The sequence below is a fragment of the Mesoplodon densirostris genome, chromosome 7 (genome assembly GCF_025265405.1).
Source record: "Mesoplodon densirostris isolate mMesDen1 chromosome 7, mMesDen1 primary haplotype, whole genome shotgun sequence".
NCBI lineage: Eukaryota > Metazoa > Chordata > Mammalia > Artiodactyla > Ziphiidae > Mesoplodon > Mesoplodon densirostris.
In genome coordinates, this window is record NC_082667.1 from 17,184,940 (window position 1) to 17,205,391 (window position 20,452).

General features: G+C 39.3%; 1 protein-coding gene across 1 annotated transcript in view; it reads right to left on the reverse strand.

The window, feature by feature from the left end:
* Positions 1–20,452, reverse strand: part of HSD17B12 (hydroxysteroid 17-beta dehydrogenase 12) — a 169,452-nt gene that overhangs the window by 44,884 nt on the left and 104,116 nt on the right. The window contains exon 4 of the mRNA XM_060104367.1: positions 19,074–19,181. Coding sequence (XP_059960350.1) covers positions 19,074–19,181 — 108 coding nt within the window. The remainder of the gene's footprint in view (positions 1–19,073; positions 19,182–20,452) is intronic.

Here is a 20,452-nt window from a genome sequence, read left to right on the forward strand (position 1 = left end):
ACTAGGACTCTTAAATCCCTCCCTGCTTTATTAGTTGCACATTTTGCTAGTGGAATATATGCTACCCATATTGTCTTCACAATAAGTAATCACTTCAGGGTGCTATTATTTAAGAGTTAAAGAAAAACAACTGTTGCTCTCAAACAGCTATTTCCATAAATTGCACAACAATGTGAATCTTTTGGAAAAGGCAAACTCCTTGCAATTTTATTTTGAGACATTAGGTGGCAGCAACAGCCAAACAGCAGGCGGAAAGCTTTCAGGGACTTGGAAAAGGAAGAAAACAGGCTTTGGGTAGGAGGGAAGGATGGAAATATTTCCATTATAATTTAATCTCATTTAGAATGGGTGCATGCAATGCCATCTTCTTATATTACAGGATTCACCAAACCAAACAATGCCACAAGTTGTTCCAACATTTTTCAGATAGTTGAAAATCCCTCTTAAATGGTAGCATTTTAAATTGGCATTAAATATCTGTTCATTAGTGAGTTTTCTTGAATACTTCAAGTGAGGCACCTGAGACAGATTGAACATTTTCTGTTCAATGACCTGAAAAAGCCTTTTAACTCGTGTAACACAGCGTGTCTTTCAGAAAACGAGGTATGTCCATATAATCTCAGAATTTCAACCACCACAGGACCATGAACATATAAACTACTTCCCATCAGTTTCTCAGTGGAGTTCCAAGACTGGGAAGAGCTCAACAGAAGAGATGAGGCAGATGGAGAACAGAGGTGAACACAGACCATGAACAACGACAGGTAAGTGGAAAGAAGGAGGTGGCGAGATCCTCGCAGGGAGGAACTGTCAGCGCGCCGTGTTCAGCACTGCTCTCCACGTTCGCCATCCAGAACTTTCTAAAACAACAATACTGATACGTATAGTACTTCAGACTCAGAAAACACACAGAGTATTTCTGAATGTTATATATATATAAATATTCTAAATTACATCATACTACTGTTTAAAAATCACTTCCACATCTCACACTTTTTAAAAATGACAAGAACATCCACAAGATTTGTTTCTTGCTGCTGCTTCTGACCTCACTGGACTTAGAATCCTTTATCAAAACCAGCTGCTATAGAGATAATGATGTCATTAGGAAATTAGATTTTTGGTATCTGGGTTGGGCATGCGGGAGGAGCAAATGACAATAAATTAGTAGAGAATAAAAGTCCATCTGAACAAACACAGTAATAACAGATATGGGTAACCACACAGAGACCACCTTCAACCTGCTACCTTTTCCAGATTAATCAGACATAAGAAATCAAGGTGGTTTAAAAATACACTGCCTACAAACACATGAAAGGATGCTCAACATCACTAATCATTAGAGAAAGGCAAATCAAAACTGCAATGAGGTATCACCTCACACCAGTGAGAATGGCCATCATCAAAAAATCTACAAACAATAAATGCTGGAGAGGGTGTGGAGAAAACGGAACCTTCTTGCACTGTTGGTGGGAATATAAATTGATACAGCCACTATGGAGAACAGTATGGAGGTTCCTTAAAAAACTAAAAATAGGGCTTCCCTGGTGGTGTAGTGGTTGAGAGTCCACCTGCCAATGCAGGGAACACAGGTTTGTGCCCCGGTCCGGGAAGATCCCACATGCCGGGGAGCAGCTGGGCCCGTGAGCCATGGCCGCTGAGCCTGCGCGTGCAGAGCCTGTGCTCCGCAACGGGAGAGGCCACAACAGTGAGAGGCCCACGTACTGCAAAAAATAAATAAATAAATAAAATAAATAAATAAAAAACTACAAATAGAACTACCATACGACCCAGCAATCCCACTACTGGGCATATAACCTGAGAAAACCATAATTCAAAAAGAGACATGTACCACAATGTTCACTGCAGCTCTATTTACAATAGCCAGGGCATGGAAGCAACCCAAGTGTCCATCAACAGATGAATGGATAAAGAAGATATGGCACATATATACAATGGAATATTACTCAGCCATAAAAAGAAACGAAATTGAGTTATCTGTAGTGACGTGGATGGACCTAGAGACTATCATACAGAGTGAAGTAAGGCAGAAAGAGAAAAACAAATACCATATGCTAACACATATATATGGAATCTAAAAAAAACAAAGGGTTCTGAAGAACCTAGAGGCAGGACAGGTATAAAGACGCAGACGTAGAGAATGGACTTGAAGACACGGGTGGGGGAACGGTAAGCTGGGACGAAGTGAGAGAGTGGCATGGACGTATATACTCTGCCAAATGTAAAACAGATAGCTAGTGGGAAGCAGCCGCATAACACAGGGAGATCAGCTCGGTGCTTTGTGACCACCTAGAGGGGTGGGATAAGGAGGATGGGAAGGAGACGCAAGAGGGAGGAGATATGGGGATATATGTATATGTATAGCTGATTCACTTTGTTATAAAGCAGAAATTAACACACCATTGTAAAGCAATTATACTCCAATAAAGACATAAAAAAATACACTGCCTAATGGTTGGGCTTCCTAATATATATGAAATAATGCAAAGTCTTCTGTATCTCCTTATCATATCAAAGTAGAAAATATTATAGTAAGTTTACATTTTGGTCACATTTGTAGTTGGATACACTAATGCAGTTCAAGCACCCATACATATAAAGACTAGAGAAATGGAAAACCTATTAGACTTCGCTAATAAAAATGAATTTTTAAAAATGCTGCTACCTCACTATATTTCAAAATATACTGAATTTTTAAAATGTAGGGGCTTCCCTGGTGGCGCAGTGGTTAAGAATCTGCCTGCCGATGCACAGGACACGGGTTTGAGCCCTGGTTGGGGAAGATTCCACATGCCGTGGAGCAACTAAGCCCGTGCACCACAACTGCTGAGCCTGCACTCTAGAGCCCGCAAGCCACAACTACTGAGTCCACATGACACAACTACTGCAGCCCGCGTGCTTAGAGCCCATGCTCCAAAACAAGAGAAGCCACCGCAATGAGAAGCACGCACAACGCAACGAAGAGTAGCCCCCGCTCATCACAACTAGAGAAAGCCCGCGTGCAGCAACGAAGACCCAATGCAGCCAAAAAAATAAAATAAATTAAAAAAAATAAAAATGTAGACCCAAGTAAAAGCACAAGTAGGGAGAAACATCTCCTGTTTTAAGCTTTTGAACTAGGAGGGGATGGATCTTGGAGCCCAATAGACCCAAATTTCAGTCCTGGCTCTACTATTACCAGATCTTAACAAGATGCAGGTGATTTCACCCCAACAAGCCTCATTTTCCTCATCACCTTTATATAAAATACAGATAAGAATTAAATGATAATATGCATAAAATCTTTAACCCAATGCCTGGAACATACTAGTATGTTAATAAATGGAGGAGAAAGAGTTGTTATTGCTGTGTGGTCATTTATTCAACAAGTATTCACTGAACTCCTATTTTGCACCCAACACTACCATAGGGGCTGCAGCAAGACAACCAAGGTCTCTCTGTTTTTACTGTTCATGACCAGCACTGAAGTGGAGAGAGCCTTCTAAAAGAGAGCTCTAGGCAACAGCTAACCAGAATAACTTTATACTGACGAATTTATCCTAATTGCTCCTTTACCCTCTTTACTTCATTCAAGAGGATCTAATCTTACAGTCTGCAGAGTTTGGAAAGTGATGCAAAGAAAATTTCTTCTTTGCCTTATTTAACATATTGCTGTAGCTAGCACATGTTCATACTCTGACAGATGATATTTGGAACACCAAGTAAAACATTTTGCAAACTTTACAGTTTTCCTACACTTGCGAGTAGCAATTTCTAAATAAAAGAGAGTTTACAAGGCTTTAAATCTGCAGCGCTTTTACTCAGAAATTGAAAAATTAAGATCGAGTCAGAAGCAACACAACAGAACATTTCACCTCAGCTGTTTAATTATAAATTGCTACGTGACGCTCATTACAAAACCACATAAGATGTGCCACACATAAAGTTGGAAGAGAGAATGAAGAAAGAAGGATGGCAGAAGGTTGGTAGTTAAATCTCAGCGAACGGGAGGAATACGTTATCAATTTCATGAATTACGGTTCTACTTACATTTCTGAAATCACAGCTAATTACCCAGTTTTAAGTTAAAGGTTTTGCTGTAATTAATACCATTAGTGGTTTTCAAATAAAAGGAAATACATATGAATTCAAAGTCTTATTCTCACTTTGGAAATTCAATCTCATTCAATACATCTAAGGGAACTATAAGGCACTATACTTAGTCTAATAATGTTCCTGATGTATCTCCTAAAAATTCCATGTACCTATTCTGCTTGCCATGATGGGCTACATCAGGCTTCTGCTTCATTCAGCACAAAGGAGGGCATTTATACCAGATGCCACTGTCTACTTGAAACTCCACTTGGCCACAGCTCTCTCAAGTTTAACATAACCCAAAACGAAATCATCATTCTTCTCTACAGAACTGTCCTGGCTCAAGGTCTGCTGTCTTAGAGAAATCGCAGCCAGTTGCTCAAGCTGACCTGGAGGTTGCTAATTAGCAATTATATAACCCTGGACAAGGCATTTAATCACAGTAAGCCTGTTTTCTGTCTGTAAAATGGGTATAGAAATATTAATATCTACCTTATAGGATTGCTGGGGATTAAATGAGATTCATTAGCATGATGCGTGGCATATAAAAAATACTTAATGAAGCTTGGCAATAATAATTAAAAACAACAAACTACCATTATTCTTCACTCCTTCTGTCAGACAAGACTTCTGATGAGGACCTCATCAGAAATTAGTCCTATTTCTATTTCCTAAACATGTCTCTAGTCAATTCACTTCTATCCATTCCCATTGCCATCATCCTAATATAAGCCATCCTCATCTTATATTTCATTGCTGAAATAACCTTACTGGTCTCTTTGTGTCAATTCTTGCCCCTTCCACTTGGGGCAGAACGATCTCTCTAAAATTCTAGGATGATATCAATTTGCTGCTTATAACTCTACAATGTCTACACTGTCCTTACAATAAAGTCCAAACATATCAACCTGGTTTTCTAAAGCCTCCTGGGATATGGTGCTGCTTAATCTCCAGACTCTAGCACTAACCCCTTTGCATTCATGCTCTAGACTTACATATCTTCTGTCAGTTCCTCCAACTTGCCAAGCACATTCGCCTCAGAGTACATACTGTTTTGTACATACTGTTTCTTCTACCGGGAAACATCTCTTCTCGCAGGTTAATCAGCATTGAGGTCTCAATTTAAAAATTACTTTCTCAGAGAGATCATCTCCAATACTCTTAGCTTCCTCCGTAACATACCCTGTCATTAAATGCAACACATTCCCAATTACTTGTTCACTGGCTGTCTTCTATGAAACCAAAAACAATATCAGTTTTGTTTACTGCTATATCTCTGGAATTATACTTCTTGAAGGAGTTAGTGTATGACTGACTGATGAATCAATCAACAAATAGGAAAGAAAGAGGACCTTCAAGTTGGCAGAGGAGTAAGACATGGAGATCACCTTCCTCCCCACAGATACATCAAAAATACATCTACATGTGGAACAACTCCTACAGAACACCTACTGAACGCTGGCAGAAGACCTCAGACTTCCCAAAAGGCAAGAAACTCCCCACGTACCAGGCTGTGTGGCTGACAGGGTCTTGGTGCTCCAGCTGGGTGTCAGGCCTGAGCCTTGGAGGTGGGAGAGCCGAATTCAGAACACTGGACCATCAGAGACCTCTCCGCCCCACGTAATATCAATCGGTGAGAGCTCTCCCAGAGATCTCCGTCTCAACGCTAAGACCCAGCTCCACTCAACGACCAGCAAGCTCCACTGCTGGATGCCTCATGCCAAACAACTAGCAAGACAGGAACACAACCCCACCCATTAGCAGAAAGGCTGCCTAAAATCATAATAAGGTTACAGGAACCACAAAACACACCACTGGACATGGTCCTGCCCACCAGAAAGACAAGATCCAGCCTCATCCACCAGAACACAGGCACCAGTCCCCTCCACCAGGAAGCCTACACAACCCATTGAACCAACCTTACCCACTGGGGGCAGACACCAAAAACAACGGGAACTATGAACCTGCAGCCTGCAAAAAGGAGACCCCAAACACAATAAGTTAAGCAAAATAAGAAGACAGAGAAATACTCAGCAGATGAAGCAGCAAGGTAAAAACCCACCAGGCCAAACAAATGAAGATGAAGTAGGCCATCCACCTGAAAAACAATTCAGAGTAATGACAGTAAAGATGATCCAAAATATTGGAAATAGAATGGAGAAAATACAAGAAACGTTTAGCTAGGACCTAGAAGAACTAAAGAGCAAACAAACAATGATGAACACACAATAAATGAAATTAAAAATTCTCTAGAAGGAGTCAATAGAAGAATAACTGAGGCAGAAGAATGGATAAGTGACCTGGAAGATAAAATAGTGGAAATAACTACCAAAGAGCAGAATAAAGAAAAAAGAATGAAAAGAATTGAGGACAGTCTCAGAGATCTCTGGGACAACATTAAACACACCAACATTCGAACTATAAGGGTCCCAGAATAAGAAGAGAAAAAGAAAGGGACTGAAAAATATTTGAAGAGATTATAGTTGAAAACTTACCTAATATGGGAAAGGAAACAGTCAGTCAAGTCCAGGAAGCACAGAAAGTCCCACACAGGATAAATCCAAGGAAAAACACGCCAAGACACATATTAATCAAACCATCAAAAATTAAATACAAAGAAAAAATATTAAAAGCATCAAGGGAAAACAAAAAAAAAAACATACAAGGGAATCCCAAAAAGGTTAATCTGCTGATCTTTCAGCAGAAACTCTGCAAGCCAGAAGGGAGTGGAAGGACATATTTAAAGTGATGAAAGGGAAAATGTACAACCAAGATTACTCTACAAAGCAAGAATCTCATTCAGATTTGATGGAGAAAGTAAAACCTTTACAGCGAAGCAAAAGCTAAGAGAATTCAGCACCACCAAACCAGCTTTACAAAAATGCTAAAGGTACTTCTCTAGGCAGTAAACACAAGAGAAGGAAAATACCCACAAAAAAAACCCCAAAACAATTAAGAAAATGGTAATAGGAACATACATATCAATAATTACCATAAATGTAAATGGATTAAATGCTCCAACCAAAAGACACAGATTGGCTGAATGGATACAAAAACAAGACCCGTATACATGCTGTCTACAAGAGACCCACTTCAGACACAGGGACACGTACAGACTGAAAGTGAGGGGATAGAAAAAGATATTCCATGCAAATGGAAATCAAAAGAAAGCTGGAGTAGCAATTCTCATATCAGACAAAACAGACTTTAAAATAAAGTCTACTACCAAAGACAAAGAAGGACACTACATAGTGATCAAGGGCTCAACCTGAGAAGAAGATATAACAATTGTAAACATTTATGCACCCAACATAGGAGCACCTCATTACATAAGGCAAATGCTAACAGCCATAAAAGGGGAAATCGACAGTAACACAATAATAGTAGGGGACTTTAACATCCCACTTTCACCAATGGACAGATCATCCAAAATGAAAATAAATAAGGAAACACAAGCTTTAAATGACACAAACAAGATGGACTTAATTGATACTTATAGGACATTCCATCCACAAACAACAGAATACACTTTCCTCTCAAGTGCACACGGAACAATCTCCAGGATAGATCATATCTTTGGTCACAAATCAAGCCTTGGTAAATTTAAGAAAACTGAAATTATATCAAGTATCTTTTCCGACCACAGCGCTATGAGACTAGATATCAATTAAAGCAAAAAAACTGTAAAAAATACAAACACATGGAGGTTAAACAATATGCTACTAAATAAGCAAGAGATCACTGAAGAAATCAAAGAGGAAATCAAAAGATACCTAGAAACAAATGAAAATGAAAACATGACAACCCCAAACCTATGGGATGCAGCAAAAGAAGTTCTAACCGGCAAGTTTGTAGCAATACAATCCTACCTCTAGAAACAAGAAAAATCTCAAATAAACAACCTAACCTTACACCTGAAGCAATTAGAGAAAGAAGAACAACAAAAACCCAAAGTTAGCAGAAGGAAAGAAATCATAAAGATCAGAGCAGAAATAAATGGAAAAGAAATGAAAGAAACAATAGCAAAGATCAATAAAACTAAAAGCTGGTTCTTTGAGAAGATAAACAAAATTGATAAACCTTTAGCCAAACTCATCAAGAAAAAAAGGGAGAAGACTCAAATCAACAGAAATAGAAGTGAAAAAGGAGAACAACTGACACTGCAGAAATACAAAGGATCATGAGAGATTACTACAAGCAACTGTATGCCAATAAAATGGACAACCTGGAAGAAATGGACAAATTCTTAGAAAAGCACAACCTTCCGAGACTGAACCAGGAAGAAATAGAAAATATAAACAGACCAATCACAAGCACTGAAATTGAAACTGTGATTAAAAATCTTCCAACAAACAAAAGCCCAGGACCAGATGGATTCACAGGCGAATTCTATCAAACATTTAGAGAAGAGCTAATGCCTATCCTTCTCAAACTCTTACAAAATATAAGGAAACACAAACACAGAGGGAGGAACACTCCCAAACTCATTCCACGAGGCCACCATTACCCTGATACCAAAACCAGACAAAGATGTTGCAAAAAAAGAAAACTACAGGGCTTCCCCGGTGGCGCAGTGGTTGAGAGTTCGCCTGCCGATGCAGGGGACACGGGTTCGTGCCCCAGTCCGGGAAGATCCCACATGCTGCGTAGCGGCTGGGCCCGTGAGCCATGGCCACTGAGCCTGCACGTCCGGAGCCTGTGCTCCGCAACGGGAGAGGCCACAACAGTGAGAGGCCCGCGTACCGCAAAAAAAAAAAAAGAAAACTACAGGCCAATATCACTGATGAACACAGATACAAAAAACCTCAACAAATATTAGCAAATAGAATCTAACAACACATTAAAGGGATCATAAAGCCCACTTGATCATGCTGTATCCTGGGAATGCAAGGATTCTTCAATATACACAAATCTATCAATGTGATATACCATATTAACAAACTGAAGGATAAAAACCATATGATAATCTCAATAGATGCAGAAAAAGCTTTTGACAAAATTCAACACCCATTTATGATAAAAACCCTCCAGAAAGCAGGCATAGAGGGAACTTACCTCAACATAATAAAGGCCATATATGACAAACCCACAGCCAACATCGTCCTCAGTGGTGAACAACTGAAACCATTTCCACTAAGATCAGGAACAAGACAAGGTTGCCCACTCCCACTGCTATTATTCAACATAGTTTTGGAAGTTTTAGCCATAGAAATTAGAGCAGAAAAAGAAATAAAAGGAATCCAAATCAGAAAAGAAGAAGTAAAACTGTCACTGTTTGCAGATGACATGATACTATACACAGAGAATCCTAAAGACGTTACCAGAAAACTACTAGAGCGAATTAATGAATTTGGTAAAGTAGGAGGATACAAAGTTAATACACAGATATCTCTTGCATTCCTATATACTAATGATGAAAAATCTGAAAGAAAAATTAAGGAAACACTCCCATTTACCACTGCAACAAAAAGAATAAAATACCTAGGAAGAAACCTGCCTAAGGAGAAAAAAGACCTGTATGCAGAAAACTATAAGACACTGATGAAAGAAATTAAAGAGGATATCAACAGATGGAGAGATATACCATGCTCCTGGATTGGAAGAATCAATATTGTGAAAATGACTCTACTACCCAAAGCAATCTACAGATTCAATGCAATCCCTATCAAACTACCACTGGCATTTTTCACAGAACTAGAACAAAAAATTTCAAAATTTGTTTGGAAAAACAAAAGACCCCGAATAGCCAAAGCAATCTTGAGAACGAAAAACGGAGCTGGAGGAATCAGGCTCCCTGACTTCAGACTATACTACAAAGCTACAGTAATCAAGACTGTGTGGTACTGGCACAAAAACAGAAAGATAGATCAATGGAACAGGATAGAAAGCCCAGAGATAAACCCACGCACATATGGTCAACTTATCTTTGATAAAGGAGGCAGGAATGTACAATGGAGAAAGGACAGCCTCTTCAAAAAGTGGTGCTGGGAAAACTAGACAGGGACATGTAAAAGTATGAGATTAGATCATTCCCTAACACCATACACAAAAATAAGCTCAAAATGGATTAAAGACCTAAATGTACGGCCAGAAACTATCAAACTCTTAGAGGAAAACATAGGCAGAACACTCTATGACATAAATCACAGCAAGATCCTTTTGGACCCACCTCCTAGAGAAATGGAAATAAAAACAAAGATAAACAAATGGGACCTAATGAAACTTCAAAGCTTTTGCACAGCAAAGGAAACCATAAACAAGACCAAAAGACAACCCTCAGAATGGGAGAAAATATTTGCAAATGAAGCAACTGACAAAGGATTAATCTCCAAAATTTATAAGCAGCTCATGCAGCTCAATAGCAAATAAACAAACAACCCAATCCAAAAATGGGCAGAAGACTTAAATAGGCATTTCTCCAAAGAAGATATACAGACTGCCAACAAACACATGAAAGAATGCTCAACATCATTAATCATTAGAGAAATGCAAATCAAAACTACAATGAGATATCATCTCACACCAGTCAGAATGGCCATCATCAAGAAATCTAGAAACAATAAATGCTGGAGAGGGTGTGGAGAAAAGGGAACACTCTTGCACTGCTGGTGGGAATGTAAATTGATACAGCCACTATGGAGAACAGTATGGAGGTTCCTTAAAAAACTAAAAATAGAACTGCCATACAACCCAGCAATCTCACTCCTGGGCATATACCCTGAGAAAACCGTAATTCAAAAATTGAGTCATGTACCACAACGTTCACTGCAGCTCTATTTCAATAGCAAGGACACGGAAGCAACCAGAGTGTCCATAAAGAGATGAATGGATAAAGATGTGGCACATATATACAATGGAATATTCTCAGCCATAAAAAGAAACGAAATTGAGTTATTTGTAGTGATGTGGATGGACCTAGAGTCTGTCATACAGAGTGAAGTAAGTCAGAAAGAGAAAAACAAATACTGTATGCTAACTCATATATATGGACTCTCAAAGAAAAAAAAAAAAAAGGTTCTGAAGAAGCTAGGGGCAGGAGAGGAATAAAGACCCAGACATAGGGAATGGACTTGAGGACACAGGGAGGGGGAAGGGTAAGCTGGGAGGAAGTGAGAGAGTGGCATGGACATATATACACTACCAAATGTAAAATAGATAGCTAGTGCGAAGCAGCTGCATAGCACAGGGAGATCAGCTTGGTGCTCTGTGACCACCTGGAGGGGTAGGATAGGGAGGGTGGGAGGAAAACCCAAGAGAGAGGGGATATGGGTATATATGTATACGTACAGGTGATTCACTTTGTTGTAGAGCAGAAACTAACACACTGTAAAGCAATTATACTCCAATAAAGATGTTTAAAAAAAAAAAACCAAAGAGAAAAGTATCTTAAAAAAAAAACCCAGGGCCTCCCTGGTGGCGCAAGTGGTTGAGAGTCCGCCTGCCGATGCAGGGGATACGGGTTCGTGCCCCGGTCTGGGAGGATCCCATATGCCGCGGAGCGGCTGGGCCCGTGAGCCATGGCCGCTGAGCCTGCGCGTCCGGAGCCTGCGCGTCCGGAGCCTGTGCTCCGCAACGGGGGAGGCCACAACAGTGAGAGGCCCGCATACCGCAAAAAAAAAAAAACAACCCAAAAAACAAATAGGAAAGAAAAGATGCTGTAAAGAATTTGTCTGGTCTTTGCCCCAGATTCCTCGGCTGGAAATGTCTAAACCCTTGGAATGTCTTTGCTGTTCAAGGTGGGGCATTAGGGATCACACGTGAGTTTAAGCTAACAAATCAGCACAGGCTTCCTAGCTGGTGAACACACAGATGTGTGGAAAGGGTGATAAGTCCTGACTCCAAAAGGAGAGGGCTCAGAATCTCTGTGTTTGGACGCCTGCTGGACTGTGCCTTATGTGTCTGTTCATTTGGCTGGTCTTGATTTGTATCCTTCACAATACAACTGTAATTTTAAGGGTAGCAAATTGTCAAACCTGAAGGGGTCATGGGAATTTGTAGCCAGTTGGTCAGAAGTGCAGGTGGCCTGGGCACCCCCAAACTTGTAGCTGATGTCTGAAGTGAATGCAGTTTAATTGCAGACTGTGTCCTTGAACTTGTGGAGTCTACACTACCTCTGAGGTGGTTAGGGACAGAATTCAATTGTATTACAAAAGAGAAGTTTTGGGAAGTATCCTCACCCCTAGAAGGCATGAAAATCATATCGTGGAATAATAGAGAAACTCCACCCTCTCTGCAAACTATTATCCTACCATGCTCCTATAATCCTTTCCTACATACTTTAGAATAATAGCCTCTGTCCTTTCTTGAGCCTGAGTCATTTTATACCTGGGCTACAGGAAAAAAAAAAAAAAAAAGGAGTGTATTTCCAAACACTTATCATTGGTGCTCTCTCAACTAACTTTATTTTGCCCTATTTTTCGTCCCCTCTCAGCACTCCACTAATCGCCAACCTACCACTACAGTTTCCTCTTTAAGCCTCTCTTCTTCATTTCAAAATGATTTCTCCATGTCTTTCATTAACTAAAATAGTCATTTCCTCAGGGTGACTGATCCAGCAAGGAGACAGTAAACTGAATGTAGTATTCCCAGTAAGATGTAAATGAAGATGTCATTGCCCTTTCAGAGATATTTACATTTCAAAAGAAGGCAATTTAAAACTAATTTCTAATTAGTAAAGTTCCTGAAATGGGCAAGAAGATCATCTGTAGCGTTATATATTTTTAAACCCTCTGAAGAAGCAAGACTCTTCTACTTGTAACTTCCTTCATCAGTTGGGACTGGAAGGCCACATAACTTCCCAGTGCGCTCAAGATTTCTTCCTTCCCAGGGTTCCTAGAAACGTTTTCCTCAACCCAGTTCCTGCAGGCTTGCGGCTCCCTCTTCTAGGCATCTATTTCCTCTTTCTTTGACACTGAACTAACTATAAGGAAGCCATCTCTGGATCCCAACCAAATTAATTACCTGGGAGTTTGCCATTTTGAAGATCACTGGTCCTTTTCCCCAAGTAGCTAAAAATACTCTTGGGTCTTTTGTTAAAAAGCTTTGAAAATTAAGTATAAACCGTTATAGAGTTGACTGATCTTAACTATTAATCTCTGCTCAAACTATCTTTTAAGATTCTTATTCCCAACACTCAACTATTCTCCATCTCAGAACATTCAGGGAAATACTAGGCTGTAGGGGAGAAAAACAGAACACAAATGCTTCCCAAGTATTTCCCATAATCCAGAAGGTTGCTTAGGCAAGGATAATCAAGAGGTATTTTTGCATTCAGCTGAGGAGAAGGGAAGGATACTAATTTAAAAATAACCCACCAAATACATTAATAGAACAACTACTCATTTATGGAGGGCATAGGAAGAAAAGAGAATAAAAAGGTCTATTCCAGATTTTGCAATCAATGACTCTTTGCAATCAACTGACTTTTATTATCTATACATATTGTTGTTATTTAAATGATGCTTCCTAATAAAATTATGGGCACTATGTAGGGATAGGAAAAAGTTGATGGGTAATAAATAGGCCTAAGACACGAAGCCATCACAGGTTGTCACCCTGTACCAACCAACTCTCTTAACTCTACAAGTTACATAAATAATGATAGTATGGGCTTCCCTGGTGGCACAGTGGTTAAGAATCCGCCTGCCGGGCCTCCCTGGTGGCGCAAGTGGTTGAGAGTCCGCCTGCCGATGCAGGGGATACGGGTTCGTGCCCCGGTCTGGGAGGATCCCATATGCCGCGGAGCAGCTGGGCCCGTGAGCCATGGCCGCTGAGCCTGCGCGTCCGGAGCCTGCGCGTCCGGAGCCTGTGCTCCGCAACGGGGGAGGCCGCGACAGTGAGAGGCCCGCATACCGCAAAAAAAAAAAAAAAAAAAGAATCCGCCTGCCAATGCAGGTGACACGGGTTCAAGCCCTTGTCCGGAAAGATGCCACATGCCACGGAGCAACTATGCCCGTGCGCCACAACTACTGAGCCTGCGCTCTAGAGCCAGAGAGCCACAACTACTGAAGCCCGCGTGCCTAGAGCCTGTGCTCTGCAACAAGAGAAGCCACCCGATGAGAAGCCCGCGCACCGCAACGAAGAGTAGCCCCTGCTCTCCGCAACGAGAGAAAAGCCCACGCACAGCAACAAAGACCCAAGGCAGCCAAAAATAAATAAATAAATAAATAAATAAGTTAAAAAAATAATAATAATGATAGTATGGGTGGAGAGGACCTTCATAGCATTTGGCATAGGGAAATTCTTGGTCTAGTATGAATTAAAAGCTTGAATAAAGTTATGGGTTGTTTTTTTTAATGAATCACAAAACAAGTAACTATCTTTTTCCAGGAGGACCTTTCTATTTCTACCTCTAGAATAAAGAATGCCAGTTTTTAAAAGTTAAAAAAATCAGTGAAATTTGAAAAAAGTATTCTTTGTGGCATACTTCTAAATGCAAGGCTACTCCCCTGGCCTTGGTAAATTACGCCTCCTGCAATGTATTGTATGAAGTCCTCCAAACCAATCTGGAACACACATGAGAGTCTCTCTTGAGGACTCAAGTGAGCATTATAGCAGTCATATTTTGTTAACTAACTGTTTGCTTACTGAAAGCAGGACTGATGTCACTTTCTCTAAATAGCTGAAGTTTTTTAAGTTTTCTCAAATCCGTGTTTCTTGGCCCTTGCCTGAGAGAAGACAGCAGACGCTTACTTATTTTACACACCAGAGTTAAGAATTAATTGTCTCAAACTTACACATTTATAGTCTTATCAAGTGATGGTGACCTTTCAGCACAAATTCACACAATTCATGGCCATTTACTTTCTGCTTATCTTATTGAAAACAATGTTTCTTTCATAACCAATAGCTTTAGCATTTTCCTTTGTAATTCTGAAAAATATTAATTTTCTTTATTAAGCACTGACTATGCTTTAGTGGTTAGTGCTATTCAAACAAATGGAATGTACCTTGGTGATTTTTATTTCTTTTTATCATTACTGGTTTCATTAATACTCAGTAGACAAAATTCTCTCCTATGATTTAACATGGATTGCTAAATCTTACTAGAAATCAATGTATATGTTTGCTATTTTAGGGAATGTTATAAAGGTGAGACTGACATTAAGCAGAGGAGGAAGGAGAATAAATAAGATTATTTATTAGACAGAAGGGGAGGTATGTGGGATCTGGATGGGGAGGAAAAAAGGAAGAAAGAAAGTGAAGGGGCTATAGGCCCAGGTAATGATAAGAAAAAGAAAACATCAACACCAGACCCCTCCCACAAGTTCTAGAGGGTTATACAGACACTAGAGAAAGAAAGGTAAGATTTGAGTTGAAATATGACCTAGCAGTAAGATAAAATTTAGCTCATAAAGGTGTTTTAATAGTTTCCTCAAAAATCTTGACAAATTAAAATTACAATGCAATATAAGATATCTGCTAATACATGTCAATGTAATTATACAAAGCTTATGATTAAGGAGACAGTTCTGGTAGAGTAGAAAGAAAACAAAATGTATAGCCAATTAACAGTATAATGTATGTGAAAGTGCTGCTGTAAACTTTAAAGGCGTATGTAAACATTAGCTATAATTATTTTTAGTATTGATCTGTAACCAACCTAGAAATCAAAAATTAAGTTGTCTGTGTATGTGTGTGTGTCTCTCCATAAGTATTCAATCAGAACTATTTAATTACAATATAACTTCAAAGCAGGGATTCTCAACCTCAGCACTGTTGAGACTTTAGACTGATCATCCTTTGCTGTGGGAGTCTGTCCTGTGCACTGAAGGATGTTTAGCAGCATCCCCGCCCTGTACCCACCAGGGGCCAGTAGAACCTCCTCCTCCTCCCCCCTCAATTAGTGACAACCAGAAATGTCTCTGGACATTGCCAGATGCTGCAAAATTGCCCCTGGTTGAAAGCTATGTTAAAGCACAAGAAAAACCTAGAAATTATATTTATGGCTCTCCCACACAAACTGAGGATGAGAGACAGCCAAGATGAACTAGAGCTAGATATCCATCACTAGGCACATGTGGCTACTGAACACTTAAAATGTAGCTAGTCCGAACTGAGATAATTCGGACTAATTTATAAATGTAAAATACACCCTAGACTTGAGGATTTGGTATGAGAAAAAGAACACAAAATGTTTCAAAAAACTTTATGTGGATTACATGTTAGTGATAATATTTTGGATATGGTGGGTTAAAATAAAATACATTATAAAAATTCGTTCATTTGTTTCTTTTTGCTTTTTAAAAATGCGGCTACTAGAAATGTTCAAATTAAATGTGTGGTTTGCATTATATTTCCAGTGGACAGTGCTGAACTTGTGCAAAAAATTATCCCTCCTTCACACTATACGTTCCAGGCAGCCTTTGATAACAGAGAGCTCTGTCCCCAGTTTTCTCTTTACCTTCTCTCCATTCTCCTTGGATTAGCTCCAGTTTCCTTTCTTCAGTGAGATTACTACTCAGAGATGACTTACCTCCAAACTCTATCTCTAGTTAGGAGCTCTTCCGAAACCCAGATCCATATGCCCACTATCAACTTAACAACTCCACTTGGACATCCTAGAGGAACCCCAAACTTAAATGATCCTCATTCCAAAAAGGGCTCCTCCTCCAGGATTCCCCATTTTATTAGATGACACAGATGCTCAAGCCAGAAACCTGAAGGTCAGCATGAGTTCTCTTGCAATCTCTCACAAGTAGAGTCCCGCTTCCTCTACTCCCTCAATATTTCTGGAATCATCCTTTTTCCTAACACTGGCTAGGCCAAGTCGCCATTATTTCTCCCCACATCAACTCCATCATCCCTTTTACCCTCTTATTACACCCTGCCCTCCCCATCTCAACACTTAGCCCACAAGTAACTATTTTTGATTAGGGCTGTCTTTCCCTTTAGAACATTATACTACATAAAGCCAGGCACCTTCCTGTTCATTGTTGTATCTCCAGTTCATTGACTGACGAATGAATGAATGAATGAATGAATGAATAAGGAGGGGTGTAAACTGCCGACTCACAGGTTGCAATTTACTAAGGGGCTGGACTACAAAAGCAGTGGTTCCATTAGCATATGTGGCCCAGGAAAATATCAACCCTTAGGTCTAAATATCAATGCTTATATATTGACACAAGTCCTAGGATTCTAGAAGTGGGGAAAAGGTGCTTGGGCACCATGTACTCTGTACCCTCATCCTTAACAGATCTATCTATTGTGCATAAAATCACACTGCAGACTTTCTATATACTGGGTCAGGAAAGAACAGCTGAAGAGTGCCTTTTATAACCCTCCAGGCCAGCAGCAACCTGATACCTGACATCTTCCATTTTCAATGGCATAGTCCCAGAGTAGCTATAGTTTCAAAGTTACCCAGTGAAAAGCAGCTGAAATTTATATAAAGCTAAGAACAACTGTGATTAACTGAACCACTCCTGAAACAAAGTTATTCTCCAAGAACACAAGTTCAATATAAGTCTCCTCTCATTAGGGATCCTTGATCCCCCTCCTTGCCTAAGCCAGCCTTCACTCTCCAGTCCATGACTAGTTTGAAAGGGGTTTGGATGGACTATGGCAGTGTCTATCCTAATTAGGAAGTTACAGCTACTACTGACTTGGAATTTTTAAAAAATTGAGAATTTTACAGATGTTCGCTGTGCTTTAGGTTAAGCTAAAGGAAGAAGAGCTTGTGAAAGACTCCGAGTAATGTATGTATTAGAGAAGAACAAGGCAAAAAATAGACCTGTGTGTTCATTCATCTTTTGCTACTGGCTCTCCTATAAGTATGGGAATAGCTGTGAGGGCAGGTGGGGTGTGGTGATGTGTGATATGGACCAGGCAGGAGCTGAAAAAATAACACATCAAAACCAGGGTTAACCCCAGCTCCAATGGCACTATGTAGGGCTAAGTTTTTTTAATTGCCTTTTCAAGAAATTATACAAGAGACCATTCTTTTATAGTATGAGGAAGACAGGTGGGGTCTTGACTAAAGAAAGGTTAAGAAACATTTTTTAAAAGTATTTTCTCTTTGTTGTTCCTCCTTTTATAGTCCAATAAAGAAAATAATGGCAATTACCAGGTTCCCACCAATTTAGGCAGTGGGATAAAGAGATTTAGTGAAGAAGTGACATTTTTCTGAACTAGATGCCCTTTTTCTTTCTAGAAATGAGTCAGAGAATGCTGGGTAACTTTCTGAAGCCTGTTTTTTTTTTTTCTTTTCCTCAAAATCTGGTGAATCTTTTCCATAACAAGGACCAATACTTCCACATCTCAGAAGCATCGGTTTTTGGCAATAAGGTAGCTGAGGTGTAACACAAGGAAGTAGGAGACTCAGAAAAAACAAACAGTGGCTAAATCCCATGCGCAGTACTCAGTCTCTACGGCAGCTTAGGCAAGTCACTCATCTCTCTGAGCCACGTCTTCTCAACTGGGGTGATAGCTCCCCCAAGGGAACAAAAATTGATTCGGGGGTATGGTGTGAGCTCTTACCCTTTTTATGTATAAAGAACAGATATACATACAGCATATAAACAATACACAGTGGATCTGTGGTATTAAAGTCTCATGGGAGGGTAGACTAGGGGAAAATAATGTCTAAAAAGTCTCCTTGTTGGGGAGGGGGTAATACTGAACAAAAGGATGAGACCCCTCTAAGCCTTTATTTCCTCAGCTGTAAAAATGGGTCAGCATTACCCACCACAAAGGATTATTATGATATAGCTATATCTAAATATATACAGAGAGAATGAGAGACTAGAAATAAAGCAGGCAGGAAAAACAACCTAAATTGTAGAATCATCATTAAAACACAACCCAAAACATAAAGATTCAAGTGTATATAGATCCATATCATCTAATGATCACTTGTATTAACAAGACAATTTTCTTCTCACTAGTCATTTCACCAATTGAACACCTAACATCCAAAAAGAAAGTCCTAGTCAATAAATGCAAGAAGAATCTGTAAACATGAAAAAGATACAAACCTAAAACACCAATTTCAAGACCTGCCAAACTTGTTTTAATTTTATCATAAATATCTTCTGATGCAAAGTCAACAGCAATGGTCTTTGTTTCCACTTTGAATTTTTCTCCTAGGGAAAAAAACACAAATGGAGAGAGGAAAAATTAATATATGGCAATTAAGATTTAAGCATTTGATGACATTACCCTTTCAAACACTTTTTCCCCCCAATTTTATATGAAATTTAGACCAGGATAATTTTAAGCGATCATGAGACCACCTAAGATATGATATAGAGTCAACACAGTAGTTCTGCAATAAAAATTCCAATGTTATCACAGAGCTGGCTGAATGTTCCTTAATCAGTTCTCCTATAAATCAATAATGATGACTTTTTAGACCCTTAGGTACAAATAATAAAACATGATGTATATCATAATATTATATACTCTTTAAATATCACTGGTTTGTGATTTTAATTGCAAACTGATACTTCATAATTTCAGGAAAAAGTCTTAAGTGTGATCTATTAAAACAAAAAAATCCACCTTATTAAAGTGGAAATAAAATGTATATGATCATATTGGAATTTAGGAGCTTGGTTAATAATGAATAATCACTACATTTAAAAAGCCACACAAAATGCATAGTATTGGAGCTACAAAGTGATACCAGAAAGACCTCAGTGTTGTACTCTGCACAGGACTGTTAAGGTCCAAACAGAGCTAAGGGAAATAACAGATTCAGAAATGAGACCCTGGAGAAACAAAACTCATCTGAGGGAACGTGTCATGTTGATTTCTGCCTTCACTAGTGAGCCGCTTTGAGAAGATGGCATGGACTGTGAGGTCACCCAGACTTGGGTACCAATTTGACTTCCACACTTATTTGCTAAATGACTTTGAGCAAGTCACATATCCTCTATGGGCCTCAGCATCCTCTTGTGAAAATGAAGGTAATAATACCCATTAGTGCTGTCAAAGGTACCAAAGTATTACCTTTAGCACTAACAATACTACCATGTACTGGCATACATGAGGCACTCCATAAAGTCTCCAAGAATGCTTATTCTTTGGAACTTGATGAGAATTCAAAAGAATTAATTTAAAAATCCTGCTTTCAAAAATAAAATTTTCTTCCTTCGAAGTCAATGCCAGCTTATCACAGAATATACAGCAGTAATCCACATAGGAGGTTTCTGTTCTGGATCTGAAAGGATTTATGTCTAAAACTAAAGAGTTGGTTCACAAGAGATTCTTTAGACTCAATGAAAAGTATCCACCCTAGATAGGAATCTATGAATAAACAAGAGAGGATATAACTGACCTGGAAAATACCTTATCTGGTGTTAAAGGTATACCTACTATTCGAATATAAATGAGTTATTATGTGTTCATGTAA